Source organism: Lonchura striata, chromosome 1A, assembly GCF_050655825.1.
Source record: "Lonchura striata isolate lonStrDom1 chromosome 1A, ASM5065582v1, whole genome shotgun sequence".
NCBI classification, from domain to species: domain Eukaryota; kingdom Metazoa; phylum Chordata; class Aves; order Passeriformes; family Estrildidae; genus Lonchura; species Lonchura striata.
In genome coordinates, this window is record NC_140741.1 from 47,994,415 (window position 1) to 48,012,094 (window position 17,680).

At 36.6% G+C, this 17,680-nt stretch overlaps 1 protein-coding gene across 1 annotated transcript in view; it reads left to right on the plus strand.

The window, feature by feature from the left end:
* Positions 1–17,680, plus strand: part of MYRFL (myelin regulatory factor like) — a 45,084-nt gene that overhangs the window by 9,235 nt on the left and 18,169 nt on the right. Inside the window, exons 2-12 of the mRNA XM_085569406.1 lie at positions 2,735–2,802; positions 2,896–3,154; positions 3,941–4,032; positions 5,849–5,996; positions 9,115–9,310; positions 9,771–9,847; positions 11,094–11,204; positions 11,773–11,863; positions 14,649–14,849; positions 15,170–15,278; positions 15,748–15,857. Coding sequence (XP_085425532.1) covers positions 2,735–2,802; positions 2,896–3,154; positions 3,941–4,032; positions 5,849–5,996; positions 9,115–9,310; positions 9,771–9,847; positions 11,094–11,204; positions 11,773–11,863; positions 14,649–14,849; positions 15,170–15,278; positions 15,748–15,857 — 1,462 coding nt within the window. The remainder of the gene's footprint in view (positions 1–2,734; positions 2,803–2,895; positions 3,155–3,940; positions 4,033–5,848; positions 5,997–9,114; positions 9,311–9,770; positions 9,848–11,093; positions 11,205–11,772; positions 11,864–14,648; positions 14,850–15,169; positions 15,279–15,747; positions 15,858–17,680) is intronic.

Genomic DNA, 17,680 nt, shown 5'->3' on the forward strand with positions numbered 1-17,680 from the left:
GTCTTCTTGTTCAACAGAACAAATGATAATAAAGTCTGAGTTGATTCACAACTGTTGAACTAATTGTGACATCAAATGCAGAACTGTTATTTTAGCTTTCCTCTACATGCTAATTTACTATTTATGTACAGAATAAGTGATAAAGGTGAGACTACTGTGTAATAAATTGAGAGAATAACAGAAGTCTCCTAGTTTGAAGGAAGCAGAGCTACTGTTTTCCCCCTAATACTTAGAACAGGAACTCCATCATCTCTTTTGAGACTAACTTTAAAGCTTTCAAAGGATACAAGGTGCAAAGGCTTATGGTCAGGGGTGAAAAATTATGTAGTATAGATCTATCAAAGACTTAAACCTCAAATCTTTCATCTAGACAACTGTCAGATGATTGTTGTTCAAGGCAAAGTACTATTAATAGGCTGACACTTGCACTTGCCAAGAAGCAAAGCAAGAAGGGTTATTTTAAAAATAATTAAGCATGAAATTTTACATTTTAGACAGACTCAGCAGCACGTTTACTTAAAGTGAGCCAAATAGGCCCCTACCTGATCTAAATATAATGAAGTGATTCTCTTTGCCCACACTATAAAAGTAAAGAAGAATGAAGAGAAGTATATAAATATCCATAGACTTTATTTTTAGAGTGACTAAATGTGTTTTAGGTTAACAATATTATTGAACTCCTTTATGACAACTTAAAAAATGTTATTATTTTTCTTTTATGCATAAAATATAGCAAAAATATAAATGTGCATATGTGTGTTATTATGTAGCTTAAGTAAGTTAGCTATTATAGTTCCATTGCTACAAAGTACTTACATGCAAGTAAAACTATTATGGGTTTGGAGGCTGAACAGGATTTTACACTAAAACTAGAGCTCTATTTTGTTCTTTATGGAATTAAGAACATTTACCGAATCATTGGATCTGTACAGGTCAAATTATTAAGCATTTTGCTGTAGTGCAGAAATTTTATGCATAAACAGAATAGAATATCATAAAGGAACATGTCAAAATACTTCTAAGGAGAAAAATATTAAAATCCTCCATATAGACATATAAAATGCAGAACTTCGTAATGTCATGTGCAATGAAAAGGGTGCTGTTACCACCAAGATCTTGGGTGTATCTTGAAATTTCCATTAAAGATCATCTTGCATCAGAAAGGTAATTTGCATTACATTTATTCTTCTCATACATTACATGTGGAGCATCATGTGATTTCCTTGTCTTTTCCCACAGTAATATCTTCCACATTATCAAAAGGAGAAAAAGGGCTGCCATGTCCTTTACTAAGTGGGCATTTAATTGATTAACTATGATTGTAATGTAGAATTATTTAAACTACAGATTATTTTCTTCTTCTTCAAAAAGCACAGTATCAGTCTCTGTAAAGTTCTAACTTGGAGATATATCCCTACTACCTCTTTACTTCATAAATACTTTCTCCTAGAAAGTGTCTGTCTCTCTATTTTACTGAAATAATCTACATTAAAGCAGAAATCAAGTACCCAAGGCAACATCTGAAGCCAGAATATGAACTGAATGTGCAGAAGGGAAGTTTTAGACTTTTATGTATGGATCTTTTAAAATTTTACAAAGCACAATTGGAATTCAGTATATATAGATCAAGTATCCCACAAGAAAAAGAAAAATTAAATATATACTAAGTATTCAAAGTTGAAAACAAGGTTTAGAGTGTAGTCATGGCATTTAAAAGCATCAGAGAATCTGTACTGAAAGAAATTAAAGATTATTATAATGTGGAATTTTAAAATTTATTTTTAAAGAGGAGCCGTGTGGTTGAAGCTAACCCAAAATGCAGGGTTTTGGACATAACATGTTAGAAGACTAGTAGCAATGCCATTAAGAAATGCATAAGCACACGTCAAAAGTAGTAGCCAGTAACGAAAAATGAAACTGCTCTCTTTAATGCTATCCAAACTCAGAAATACAAAATCTGCAGTAGAAGCAATAGAGTCAAAATTTTCTATTGATGCTTGAAAATATTTTCTCTCTGTGTGTGAACATGTCTTTTATATATATGAGGGTGTCTATTTAAGAAATGTTATTTTTTTCAGCCTCTGAGGTGAGGTGTGTCTCATTAGATTTCTGTCATCCTTCCTCTGCTGCAGCATTTTCAGCCTAACATGTGCCTTAAGATTTGTGTTTCAGATTAGGCTTCAGAGCAGTGTTTGAGCTGGCAATTCATAGGAATACCTGAAGGGATTGATCCATTTCTTAAACACCCATCTATTCCTAATGTAACAGAAGAAGCCTCTGTAGCTCCTTTGAATGGCAGCAAGATGCATAGGATTTCCTCTTCCTTAAGAGAGATGAAGATACTGCAGATCTTTAACCATTAGTTTAGAGAGTGGGGCTTAAATCCCTCGTGAGTGCTGTATGTTGAGAGTCACTGGCATGCCTGGAGGTAACTGAAGAAACACTCATGGGAAGGAGGATTGAAGTCAGCAGGCTATAAAGGGGGGATTTGGATGAGAAGGGATGGGGATTGGGCTTTCCTTCATGGCAGAGAGGCAGGGGGCCATAGGAGATGGTCTGATGAAGGGTAGGTGACACTGGTCCTGTGAGAAGGGGCAGCAAACATGGTGAGCAATTCTTCCCAAAGACCCTTGTCGGTAGCCTGGTGGTCCCCCTCCACTTGATTTCAGCATTCCTTCTTGCTGTCCTTTGTGTCTTGTTCCAGAAGAAATTAAAATCTCTTTTTCAACCCTAGGCAAAGCCAGTTGCCAGACTCCCCACCGGACTCTGGTTCAGAACCATGTTCCCCACCACAGCTACAAAGTAGGTGACATGAATTTGGCCCCTCCCAAGCTTGCCTGAAGATCTCCAGCTCCTCTTCCTTGTGCTTATGTTCTAATCTGTTTTTTCTCTCAGTCCCACGGTGTGATGCTGTGTGGCCCAGTGGGCTGCAGCCCCCACTCCCATGCCCATCTGTCGGGGCACCCAGCAAGTTCCCCTGCGGGTTCATGGAGACTTACACTGACCCCAGTGCCACGGGATATCCTTGCACCATCTCCCAGGGCTGCTGCCTGAAGACAGAAAATGCTGGGACTCCATGGAATCATTCCACATCCTCCAGCTGTTTGGGTTTTAATTATTCATACTTCCAGCCTAATGCATCTCAGATTTCTGGGTAAATGATAAAACTTTTATGCAAAGGGTTAGACACGCAAAACCAGTAAAACTGGTTTAAAACTGGTTGCAAATCCCTGTGGGTGTAGGATTTTCCACAGGATGGCAGTATTTAGACATTTTTGAGACACTTGTGGTTGAGAGTTCTTTAAAATACCCTGATTGAGGTTTAGATTTGAAGTAGAAATGCATTTCAGTTTTTAAAACAATAGAAGGCTACTGAGAAATCAACAGGGTTTTCATAACTGGATTATAAAAATATTGAGGAGTTTTGCAATACCTGTTGTAGAAATTTGTGCATGATCTTGTAAATGTTCTTGCAAAGGACATTAGAGAAAAGGAATTGTCATATCTATGTAAGCAAGTGAAGCAGTAATCATATACTCTCTGCCATATTAACCCATCAATGTGTTCTGGATGCTCAATTATTTAAAATGCTCTGGTATTTTAATATTAACTGGTAAAAAGGAAAATTATTCAAGATAAAAGCTGTGATTTTAATGCAAATGTCAGGAAAATAAACCCCTGCCATTGTATACATTTTTAAATGGAATAATCTTCTTTATTGGTGTGAAATAAAAAAAAAAAATAAGGTGTTTTGAAAGGAAAAAATTGGATAACTCAGTTTTAAAAACCCCCCAACAGTCTCCTCCCTCAGCAAATCAGAATTTGGATGACAGTGTAGTTAAAATGAGATAAGAGGTACCGGGGTGTTCTTTTGTTATTATTCTGTAATATCTATGTTTAAATCTATAAAGGATTAATGCAACATGTATTTTTATGAAAGTATTTATGCAGCATCAAGCAAAAAAAGGAAGCTCTCCCAATTACTAGGAGATGGGATTGATTCTTCAGCGCAGTCTCAGGATTCCAGACAAGGTGAGCAAATGTGTGAAGAGGAAATTTAGTGTTTTATGCCATAGACAAGTGAATACTTGAGGAGCCCAGCTCCTGCTGGCTCAGAAATGGTATATAGTATTAGTGGTCTGTACTCCACTACCCAGTATGGAGGAATTTACCTTTTTGGAAAAGCAGGATTTATTTCTATTTGGAAAATAGGAAAGAGCATTAGAGGTTCATGTTTCCTGAGGCTTTTATTGATAGAATATTCTGTGCTTTTCCATATGTGAACCTCCGCTACAGAGATGATAATATATTTTACTTACTTTGCTTGGCCCTAACTTGACTGGGCAAAGACACAATTTTGGGTCAGCTGAACAGGGAATTAATGGGGTGGATGAGTAAAGAAATTACCATTTCCTATTATCTCCTCCACTCCATATTTTCTTTCTACAAAGTGTATGCATAAGCAAGCTTGGTAAAAGCTGTATGTTTTTTCCTGCTCCTTCCCCATATTGTTTTATCAAGATAAAAATAATAAGCTCATACAAATTTATACAAAAAACCTTATCAGGCATCTACAGAAATGAATCAGCTTCTGTGAAGTGTAAGGCTCTCTCTGAATGAACAGTTTGTAATGACTGATTACCTGAGCAATTTTACTGATGTCTGTTAGTGAAAAATCTGAGCTGCTTGTTATTTCTTCAGAGTAAGTTATTTGTCAGCATCGAATCAATCTTTTAGAAGTTGTTTAATGGTAGCACTGGATTTAGTAAGTTGCTTTTTCTTTGATATTTTTTGTTTAATCAGTGTTTCTTGATTGTGGCTAGTCCTCTAAGTCAGCCACTGCTGAAAAGAGAGCGCAAGCAGCCACTTCTATATCTGAAATTGCCCTTGCTGCTTTTAATACTGAAAGATATAGCTTTGAAACAAGCTTTCATTGGGTGTCATTCTTAATAGCATCTCACTTACACGTGTATTGGAAAAAGAGACGTAGGTGAAAATGTCATGGGGATAATTTAGAAGTGAGGCATGAATTTCTTTACTGTGGTGTTTATCTATCTATCTATCTATCTATCTATCTATCTATCTATCTATCTATCTATCTTTGCTGTATGTCAGAAATGGGGACTTGCAAATGAAGCTTGGGCCTGAAATTATTCTGAAGGCTCTGTTTTACTGTGCTGTCACTGGCTGTGGGTGGATCTTCGTTACATGCACAATTTCAGTTTTTCTCCTCTCTTTACTGCACTGTATTTATCTATCTCTCTTATCACACTTTCCTCTGTCTTCATAAAATGTGTAATATCTCAGAGAATTGGGGTTGACCCTGTCTGTCAAAGGATTCTCTAATGTATAGGCAGAAAGCTGTAAGGAGATCGACCATATGTAATGGTGAATGTGCTTGCTATTGGAAAACTGTGCCTCCTGTAGTATATTCTTCAATTCAAACTTGTGGTAGAGGGAATGGGAAACAAATACAATTATTTTGCTTAATTACTTTTTGTAGTGTTGCAAAGGTACAGTAGAATTCTTAGCTTTCCTTCACTTCCCCCCCACCAAAGGAAACTATTCATCCTTTTGGAGAGAATAAAAAATAGAAAGTGCTACTTGTCATGTCAATCAAACATTTGTTCTGCAAATCAGGAAAGCTGAAAATTTTATTTTCTAGAACAAGATAATATAACACAATCTTGTGGAATAACTGCAAAGGCTAATCACATTTAAATATATACACAATGCATTTGTGATTTATATGTATGTGCATTTATGTAAATATATTTGTAAAAATGGCTATGCAGGATTTTTTGCAAGTCCCAAAAGAAATAACTGCATTATCACTATCTCTCTACAGCAACTGTAAAGGATTGTGCTGCTGAAGTGCAAGAATATGACAGTGATGGACAGAATGCAGCTTTGGAAAAATGCTGTCAAGCTCTTACATGGCAGCCATATCAAACTTCTCAGTGGAACAGCTTATTTGACTCTAATTACGAAAAATTGTAAGCAATGATGTTTGCACTTGAAAAAAAAATGGTTTCTTCTGTTTTTTCCCTTTTTTATCTGTTGTTGTAGTTTTGTAGGAATAAATGATACATTTGGCATCCCTGTTTCTTAGAGAAGGAAGTATAACAGGTATGATGAAATATGAACTTGCAGGTGTATCAGATAAGAAACACTGGTTGAAATTGATGCCAGGTTTTCTGATTTCCCTTCATGGATTTAGGGGCAAAAGAAAAGTGAGTTAAGACACCTGGTAACTTTTGTTTTTTGTCAAATGCATTGGGGCAAGTAATTACTAAGCATATGGCACCTTTCCCCCTAGTGGTCTAAAACATTAAAGGAAAACATTAGAAGTTACCAGTATTACTTCTGGGCTCATACAACTTAAGTCTTAATGTCTTAATTATAGATAGACTTGTTAAAGACTTATTAAGACTTATTAAAGTCTTAGTTATAGATATGTGGGTGACATGTAACTGTTTAGTCAAATATTTAGATTTTTCCTGTGTTAAACAAACTGTAAATAATTTTTTTTTGGCACATGATCTGGAAAAGGTCATTCCAAATTCACTTTACATCCCTGATTTTCTGCATTCTAATATTTAGGATATGATCCCTTTTAACAAATTAACCCTTTTCTAAAGCATCTGGTTAGTTCTTCAGGATTGGTGCAAAAAATTTGTCACTGTCTACATGGGGCTTACTTAGCACAGTAAATTTTAATGCTCCTCTCGCCCAACCTGCCAAAAAGTGTCATGGAATCTGGGTGCATATCTGTGTCATTGCTGGACACTGATGTTCTCTGTTTGCACAGGGGATAGGGGCATTACACATCTTACTATGCCCCACACAACCCTTCTCTTCAGGTATTGATTGACATGACAAGAGAGCAGACCTTTACACTCCTCTGGGAGCTGGATGGACCCAGAAGGCTCTGGTTGAATCTGTGATATGAGTATTCCCTCTAAATGAAGGCTTCCATGTCCTGGTTGCACTTTCAGTCAATGACTACATGAGGGCTGTGTGCTGATGGTGGGAGATTGCTCTCCTGCCACTACCCAGTTACTTGTTGCTTCCCATACAACTAAAATTAAGGTTCTAGACACGTTTATTTGTGAACAAAGCAATAAAGTATCCCAATACATGCTCTGTTGCCATTACTGTAGGAGGGGATTGAGGTGTTATTTGCAGAGGAAGTCAGTATTACTTTTAAATGAGGTCAACGGCAGTGCTGTTTTCCAAGACACACTGTAATTACAGCACATTGCACAGATTTTCTGCGTAGGGATCCTGTATTCTATTGGCCTCAAACACTCACATGCTTCTCATTGCTTAGTGTAGATGGATTAATTCCATGCCTTCAAATTGCTGCACCCTTTTGAGGGGTATTTCTCAGGGTAATTATTATTTTCCATTTTATTCATACAGTACTTGAACATCTTAGTTATTTCATTTTCACAGCAAAAATACTGTTAGCTGAGGTAGATTAATTAGAAAAGTTTACGGTTAATTCTGCCCTTCACTGTGTCTGCTTTGGTGCATTCTTGGCTCTTGTCTGATATTGGTGGTGCTCTGTCCCAAATATGTCTGAAGACTTAAATTCTGATTAGAAAGAGGAATGTGAAGCATATTTCTAGTAGGGATGCTTGTGTGACAGGGATATCTATTACAACCTAAAAGTTCTTCCAAATTTTGCTGTACTGCTTGGTATGACTCATCATTCTTTGTGGACTAAGAACAAAATATATGTTTGCTCTTATTTACTATAAAGTACATACTTAGAAAGTTATAATATGAAATTGCTCTTTGGGAGCCATCATTCCAAATACTGGAACTTGGAGATGTGGACATTTGTAATTTTGCTTCTCAAGCTTCTTGCCTGTGTGTAGGAAAAAAGTCTGAAATTGCATTAAAAATATCAGCTAATGACCTAAATACACCTAAATACAAAAAATGACTTATTTTCCTACTATGAAATATATTCACTTCCTATATACATAAAAAATACCCACTGTAGGAAAAAAAATGAGAAAGTTCTATTTCTTTAATAATTGTGGTATGAGGAGATGGTAGAATCTTCATTATAATTTTAAAGTTTTGAAGTAGTTACAAAATAGTTTTCTCTTTATTCCCTGTCCCAGGTAATCAATAGTTGTTTGAAAGGGGACTTCTGTTCATAATTTATAAAACAATAATAAGGTCTGTATATTTTCTATGAAGTCTGTACATTTTGATTTTTCCAAATAATAATGGAAAAGTAATGAAAAATACATCTTCAGTAATTGTGCTAATGAGAGATTCTCAGTAGTATCATACAAGATTATCATTATCAAACTTTCATTAACAAGAAAAGCCAATGTCTATATAAGAGAACCTTGCCATGTAGTTATTTCAGAATTATCCATCACTTAAATCAGAGGACTGGAAACATTGTTGGGACGGTGAGTTCACTGTCTCTAGTAGAAAGACCTTTTGATACCTTTCCTTGTTTACTGTGAATCATAGAGACAGAATACTCTTGCTCTTTGGGTGACAATTTGCCCTTTGAAGAAATAAAATAGCCAGAATAGGATGGGCAATTTAAAGTCAGGCTGAAGGGCTGGTACCTATAGCTTTTTTTTTAACTTAAGCAAAGCCTCACTGGAATCCCTGTAGCTTCTGCAGAAGCACTTGCTGTGGGAACTTGTGAACAAAGTGGGGAGTCTTGCTGGCTCATTTGCTCATTGTTGTCTGCAGCACTAACTGCAGATTGTGGTTTGTAGTGCTGTTATAAAGAATGATTGAATACACTAAAAGGTTAGTTTGCGCTCTTAAGTGCACAGAGTTCCTTTATATCAGATTTTTAAGGGAGTATAATGTAAGCCTCTCCACCTTCGGTTTCCAAACATTTTGTTTTCAGACTAGAATTAGAGGACATTTTATATGTGTTTTAATTTTTACACCTTTGACAGTCTAAGAAAATACTGGTAGAACTGGTGATTGTAATGATGTATTTTACTCCAGATTTGTTACTAAAAATCAGATGAATTTTTGGAACACTTTATAAAAAAGGAGGTCAAGATGTCACTTAAATATGTCAGTACTTAAAGTTGCCATACCTTCTCCTTGTTTTTGTAGACCTGCTGTAGGATATCACATTGTCACAGATAAAGGATTTAATTTTTCAACAGCAGATGATGCCTTTGTGTGCCAAAAGAAGAATCATTTCCAAATCACGGTTCATATTAGAATCACTGGACATCCAAAATATGTCAAAACTCAGCAGGGGAGGAAACTAATAGAAAAGTTTTACTTGAAAGCTTATGGAATTAAGGCAAGTGTATCTCCTCTTTGAGATTATTACTTTTAATTATCCATGTAATGAGATAAATAATGGAAGTGAACTCTTTTCTTAGTAATTTTTTGACCAAGAACATGTAACTACCTTATGTAGGATCTGTTCTTGAATAGCTACACTTAAGCTTGGGCATGGAATGAACTAATAACCGCCTGGATTCAAAAAGCATTTTTATTTTTGTAAATTAATGCACTTACTTTCCCTTTTTTTTCTTTTTTTCAAATTACATCTGCAGAAAGACTTGGGCCTTCAGATTAGATGTCAATTATCAATTGATCAGCAGTCAGTTCCTCTATTAATTTCTATGTCGTTCTATTAGATATGAATGCATTTTCACTGTTTTAGGCACAATTTGCCTATTAATGTCTATTTCAATTTTTATGTGTTTGAAAATTTTATATTCTTGTCATTTTTGAACATTATTTTTGTTTTATAGGTGGAAGCTCCAAATGAAATAGTTGCTATTGAACAGTCTCAATCAGATCGAAGCAAAAAAACTTTTCATCCTGTTAAGTAAGATTTTTGAGAAAATTATTCCATTTTGTTTCAATATGTATGGTTGGTTTGAAATATGAAGTAGTTGTTTCTTGAAATCTTAAAGTAGCTCTATGCCAGTTTTCTGATTTTTATCCAGATTTCATTGTGGTTGCACACATAGAATCACAGTAGTAATATATACCTGGTCACACTTCATTAAGAGAAATTTTCATCAGTTTTACAGATATGTTAAATATGGCTATACAAAATATTTATATTCAGCTAGAAACACTATTTTACACTTAGAGCTGTATGACAGATGCATTTCCAATCTTAAAAAATGTCAGAATGTTCCTGTCCTATATGAACATGAGATACATTTACAGTCTTTTTAAGGGGGAGTGCCTCTGCTAGAAACACTCATGCAGCATCTTTCTGGAGCTCTGCCATTCTTGAGCATTTAACTCACTGGCAGAATCTATGTTTATTCTTCTGGCCTGTTTCCTATGTTGGAGCTGCTCTGTTTTCTATAAATAATTAATTTCATAATACAAAGAAGGAAGACAGCGTCAAGTTAGACAGGACAGTCCTGGGATAAATGCTGCACTATATTATTACTTAAACTGAACTTTGAGATTGGAAGAAGAGCTTGATTTTCACAAAATTGTCTCTCTCATGACATTTTTCCTCTTTTTGTGTACTAACAAATAGATTCTGTGTGTATGTAAATTATTTTATGTATGACTGTTTGGTGAACTGTAATTTTATCTATATGGACTCTTCATTTGTATTATTTATCACTTGTTGGAGGACTCCTACTATGTATTTGAGACATAGGTATCTACTGTGTACTTCCAGACATGTAAATTAGGTGCAGATGAAAAGAAGGACAAGCAGTAAGACCTATCCATTTTACTGTGGAAATTCAGGCCCAATAATAAGCAAGTAGTTATTAATCCTGTCAAGCAGAAAATCGGCATCATATGGAACACATACAGTTTTATTATATTCAAGGCTGCATACAGACCAAGAAACATAAGTCTCTTATTACTAAGAACAGTCTCTTACTACTGGTGGTTTATCACGTTTATCTCCTTGGTGTAGTCACTGTTTTAAATATATTTTTAGAAACCAGGGTTACTGCATTTTTACTGTGGTTCCTCTGCTTTATTGATTTTTCAGTTTTTCTCAGAACTGTTTTAATGAGTTTGTGGACACCTGGTTTGAGCAGACACATCTCCAAATATTTACTTCCCTGATCTTGTTTTTTCTTCTGTTTTAGAGTTGATCTGCCAGGGGACCAGATAACTAAAGTAACACTAGGACGGCTGCATTTCAGTGAAACGACAGCAAATAATATGAGAAAAAAGGGGAAACCTAATCCTGATCAGAGGTATTGCTATTGCTAGTTGGCCTGTGTGTTAGAAGAAGAAAAGAGAAGGTCTTTAGAATGGAGTCAATGTCTGTGAAAACTCTTTGCTGTCAAATCTTTGGTATTTTTCAAATTCTGTGATAGATCTGTAACACTGGGTGTGTTCTTAAAAGCCTCTTTCTCTGCAGTCACAGAATGATATGATAATAAAATACTCCAAACTTCATCCTCATGGTTAGAGATAGTTTCAAGAAATCATAGGCAGAATAATGGCTGACAAAATCAGGAAGCAAAAAACCCCAAATTATGACCATTTTCTTCAGAGGCAGGAAAGGTTTTAATCTTTGAAGCTTCTTGAAATTACTTGAATTTCTGAAAATTATTGTATTCTTTGCTAATTTTCAGTGATTGTGGGGCTTGTAAGAGCATATTTCTTAAGAGTGAAGGAAATACTTTTTCTTTTATATTGTAAGAAATAAATTTAAAAAACATTGTCTTTTTATGTATCAATAATAACAGCTGTATTTAAAACTTTTTTTCAATGAGAAAGAATTCAATTTTTGTCTTGATTAAATCAATTTCAAATTAGATACTTCATGCTGGTAGTTGGACTGTATGCTGTCTCTCAGGACCAGTTCTACTTACTATCTGCAAATGTCTCTGAAAAGATCATTGTGAGGGTAGGTATAAATTTGTATTATTTTAATATAAAAATATTTACGGTTTTGATATTTACAAGAGATTGTGGGGTCATGATTCTTGGGGATAAAAATTAACACTGAGTCAAAAGATTGAGGAAAAAACCTACAGTTGCATTGTATGAGTATGTTATTTTCTAATTATCAGAAATTAAAAATGTTATAAGTAGGGCTATAGAAGGATTTTAAAAGAAAGCTTGTTATGAGTTCCAGTATACAAAATATATTGATTTTTCCAGAATTTTTTTTCATTTGCAGTGAAACAATTTACTTCACTTGCCAGGAATTTTGTAAAAGCTTTCATTAGCTAGAGTCTTCAGTTTTCAACGAGGATGAGAAGGAAAAAAAGTACAGAAGAAGATCAAGCAGCTCTAGGAAGTTTAAGACCTATAGCTTTGCTTTTCCAGTGTTCTTCCAGAGTGTCCCACCTCTCAATTTGATGGTAGTAATCTAGGTTTTAAATTAACAAAAGGAAGATAATCTCTTTTCCTCTTAACTGTTACTTTTCAGTTGCCTGGTTCACAGAATGTTTTTCTTTTAGTACTGAGCTTTGACCTACAGTTAGACTCAGAAAAGAGAAAAAGCCCAGATCTGTAGTGTAACAAGAGCTATGGAGAACTGGGGCCGGGAGAGGGAGGAAACAGAGTCCCAGAATGAGTGGGATTGCAAGGGGACTGCCAAGGGAAGGTGGGGGTTGCTAAAAGCTTTCAGTCCTGGCTCCTTTTTCTTGTGATCAGTAGGTACTGGTTAATGTTTGAACTGGGCATAGTCTGGAGGTATAGTTATTTCTAGGATGAATGTTATGTTTAGAGCTTAGAAAGATGGGAAATACGTACGGTGCCATGTGGTGGGGCTGCAAAGAGAGGGCCTCTGGAAGATTGCAGTCCACTGAACTTTTTCATGTGGGTCAGCTGAAGAGCTGCTTCTTGTTTGCATGGACTCTTTCTAGCCCTTGGCTTATGGAGAGGAATAGGCTTAGTGTATTAGCTTGCAGTCAAGCGACACCAAAAGCTCCTGTGTATTAAGTGGAGTTGTGAAGAGGCTTCTAAAGAAAGTCAAGGGCTGTCAGAAGCTTTTAGTCCTCACATTGTTTTGTGCAGGCCATTGCTTGCATCCTTTTTGGCAGCCCATCATCTGCCTAGGCTTACAACTATGGTCTGGTTTAGCATTTTGGTTTCAGAGAGAGCAAAAGGGCAAATCTCCAGCATGTGGGGTGTTGCTCAGGGGTTTCCAAAGGAAGATGGGGGCTTTCAGATGGTTTCAGTCCTGGCTCCTTTTTCATCTGAGCATCCTCTTGTACCATAAACCCTCTTTCTGTAGTTATAGTTAGGTTTTCAGGGGGCATTATGGCCTGGAGCTCCTTTCTGGGTGGAGATGTGAAAAGACTAGAAAGCAACATGTGGAGTTCAGCAGTTTTCTGCACAGCTGAGAAGTTTTATCATCCTGGCTGCTGCTGTGGATTTTTGCTTCAGAATGCTGAAGCAATGTGCTTGTATCATTCCTGCATATATAGTTATTTTCCTTTATTTGTCAATTAATTTCCACAATCCTGTTTTAATCTGAATTTCTCTTTCTGGATCTGACGGATATCTGATACCTGTCACAGATATCATGTAAGTAATATTTTGGGGAAGCTGTTGAATTTTCACAATTGTCTCATACTTGTTATTCACAAGATACATATTTTTTATGTAAGATTTGGAAATTTACATTTCCCCACTATTTTTAATATTAGATTCTTTTGAAATTTCGATGAAGAGGGCTCCTTCAAAGCATGTGAGAGAGTTTTTGAACAGGAATTCATGGAATGAGATTTTTCAAAACTGGCCACTATTTCAGGCAGAGGAAAAAGAAGGCAGACAGGCAGAAAGATCAAGAGGCTCTGGTCTGAAGTGGTGAAAATATCAAGAAGAAAGATAGAAGGAAAATAAAGATATTTTCTAGCTGTCTAACAGGCTTTCAGTGGGAGGGTAAAGCAAGTCAGCCACTGGCTACCTTAAAGTGGCAAAGCCATGCAAATGCACTGTGAGAGAAAGCTCATCTTCTGGCCCTTTATACACTCCAACACAACAAAGCTGCCAGCTGAGTGGTGCTTGTCAGGCTTATCAGATCATGCTCTAATTGTGACAAACAGTGGTGAGTACACAGTGCCAGGCCTTGTAGCTGGCAAAGCCTTGTGAAAGCCTTGCTTCTTTTTATCATGATTGTGTTTTGGCCTGAATTCAAATTTAAAAAAAAAACCCAAAACAACAAACAACCCAAAATGGGCTATTGAAATAAAAATGTCTTTTCTTGTTATATGCATTCTGTTGTTTTATTGGTGTTCTTTAAAAGACTCTGTTTCCTTGACAGGAGATTTTCAATATGAGTTAATTTAAAACATTTCAGAGGATTTTATGAATCACATGTGTTTAATCTCTGCCTTGTTTCTCTTTTTTGATTTCCAGTCTCAGCTAAAATTTAGTGGTAGATAAAGAATGGTTATGTTGTGTAAAGTTAAAATTTGGAAAGCTTTGGGCATTGTCAATTTAGCTTAAGGTGCTAATAAATTAGAATTCAAGGGAAAAAAGCACGAGGCCAGTGCAGTGTAAGCAGAAACCTTTAGAAATAACTCCACTCTGTTTTTTTTCTGTTAGAGTGTTAAAAAGTTCTTGAATACAATTTCAATATTTAAGATTTGGCTATTCATTTTCCCTGAAGTTCTAATAGAACACACAATACTGCATCTATGCTATACTGTATCTTTAAACAAAAAATTTCCTTCCAGGCATCTAACCCAGGGCAGTTTGAGACTGACAGCGATGTGCTGTGGCAGCGAGGCCAGGTTCCAGAGGCAATAGCCTACCATGGTCGCGTGGGAATTAACACAGATGCCCCAGACGAAGCGCTGGTTGTGTGCGGAAACGCCAAGGTTATGGGCAGAGTCATGCACCCCTCTGACAGCCGGGCGAAGCAGAACATCCGGGAGGTGAGGCCCCTGCGGTGCTCCCACGCGCGAAGCAGCCCCTGTATCCTGGCTGTGCTGAAAAGCTGCCTTAAAGAAAGCAGAGGTACCATTGTGCTCTGAGAAGCATCACCTACAGACTGGACAAGGCTCTCTGTGGAAGCTGGGGGTTGTCAAACAGGAGGGTAACTGGCCGTACAAATAGTGGGGAAAAGGAAGATTGGCTGCATTTTTCTATGTGATGATTGGCCAAATGACTGTGTCAGGCTAGATGCTCTCCCAGTGGTGTCCTAGATACCACGCTTAATCTTTCAACATGTAAATCTTGGTACTTTTCCAAATAGGTCGACACAAATGAGCAGTTGAGAAGAATAACACAAATGAGACTGGTGGAATATGACTACAAGCCTGAATTTGCATCTGTTATGGGAATAAAAGATACCCATGAAACAGGTATAAAGTCAGCTCTGTTCCCATTTTTCATTAACATCTTCTGATATTTATTGTGCCATAGTGTCTTTTAACATCTTGCTATTTCATCCTCATTTTTTAGGTTACTGCAGTGTATCTCTTGTGGTATAAAAATGCAAAAATTAGGTATTGCTTGTACTTTTACAACTTCTGTTTCAATTTTTAAAGATGGGGAGTTTATTTTCAAGAAGTTTAATGAGAATGAAGTCTGTGCTTACAAACTATTTTGTTCTTTCTGCAGAAAAATGAGAATTCTAAAAGTTTCTAGGGTTTTTTTTTTGTTTGTTTGTTTTTTGTTTTTTTTTTTGGAATGGAAAAAAACCCTTGAAATCCTGGATTTTCCTACCACAGAAAAATTCTAGATAATTTTTGCTTTGCCCGTAGTTTTTAGAATGGTCATCAGATATGCCAGTATATTTCCTGACATTAGTTTTTGTGACCTCCTGAACAGGAATAATAGCCCAGGAAGTGAAGAGGCTTTTACCTGAAGCTGTTAGAGAAGTTGGAGATGTTGCTTGTAATGATGGAGAAAAAATAGAAAACTTCCTCATGGTTGACAAGGTATGGTCTTGAGCGAGAAAGTGGGGATGTGTATTTAGACTGTTCTTCCATGTGGAGAGCTATGAACACACACTGTGCCCCATAAAATGCTGTAGCCCCCCACATGTGTTACAGAAATGATGTTTGATGAATCATCAAGAAAAACATAACCAACAGCTGCTAGTAAAGGGATGAATCTTTTAGTGATAAAAGTATCTATATTAAAAACTTATTACAATACTATACGCACATACAGTTAAAAAGAAAAAGCCCTAACTTTTCTGAATAGAAGTGGATAGTGATTTCATAGCATTGGTTCAGCAAATGGTACTCCAAAACATTGTTTTGTGCTTAAGTGTTTCAGTTAATTAAGCTTTCCACAAGTGAATTAAGCAATGATGTCATTCAATTTGCTAAATAAAAATTTCCTTAGTCTAATCCTGGTATAACCTTTACATACCAAATCCAGGTGCTAGCTCTGTGTGTAGGTGGGTTTTTTTTGGCAATCTGAAATGCTTTTTTTAGGTTCAAAATCATATGTTATGACAAGGCACACAAAATAGTTACCATGCTCATAGCTGGAAATACTGCCGAGGTATTGTCTTGTGCTCTCTATTCCTCCTTTTCCCGTGGAAATACTGCATGAGACTGTCAGTCACCGCGTCTAGTCACACAAGCTTGCAGACAGCACTTGTCTCAAAGCAGCCCCTCTGCTAATTGCTGATTCACTGCATGCCAAAGACCACTTCCCAGCTTTTTCCCACTTACAGCTGATAAAGAGAAGAGGGAGGTTTTAGAGAAAGGTGACCTTATCTTGTCTGGATGATATCATGAAATCAATCCTGCATTCATCATCATAATGCATTCTTTCATTATTCTATAGAAAACACAAGTTTACACCACCAAACTTGGAGAAAATATCTACAAAAATATTGCATGTCACTTGTCATCTTTTGATAGGCTATAAATAATTTAAATTAAATCTTCTAGGTTGCATTCCATATAAAAGAAGTATGAATTAGACGCCTTGAATAAAACTGTGGAAAGAGCACTTCTGGAGATACTGTTGAAAAGCAAACTTTTAGAAAATGTGCTCTATTTGGTCAGGGTTCCAGCCTGTAGCTTATTTCTAGGTGCTAGTAGAAGGGCAGTGGTGGTAGGTGACCCCAAGTTAATTTTGCCCTTTAAGCCTTCCAATTATATGGTATGACACCTGTTGCATCATTTGCATTTTTGAATGCCTCCAAAATTTCTTTGGGGTAGTCGATTTTTTTGTGTGGCAGAAGTTTAGGTTGGAAAATTGAGCTTTTGATTCATATCTCTTCCTTGATGAAATATCACACAAACTACCATCTCTAACAGTGCCTCACAGCACTGCCATTTGGGCCCATCATGTTCCCTTTCTTCTCTGTACCTTGGATCTTGCCTGTAGGGAGAGTGCTTGCCAGGATGTCTTCCAGGAATGTGACCTACAGACAGAGAATGCCTTCTGTTCATCCCTGTAGGGTGTGATTCTGCTTTGCATGTGGCCCAAGCAGGAGTGGATTGTTACAGCAATAGCTTATTTGCTGCTTATCATTTTCTTGACTATTTGTCTAGTTATGGATCTGGGATTACTTCACAGGCACATTGGTGTTTTAATATGGTCGGATAAATCTGTGCTTTCTCCTCTTTCTCCTAACACTTGTGGCAGAGTATATAGATGTCAATTCCATGACCTTTGGGGTGACAGGATCAGGAGAGATCTGTGTCTAACAGTTTAAGATGTATATTGAATTCAGAGATTTGGAACATGTCTTGTTCAGGTGGAACATCTGATTTAAATTTCTGGAGCTCCCAGCCCC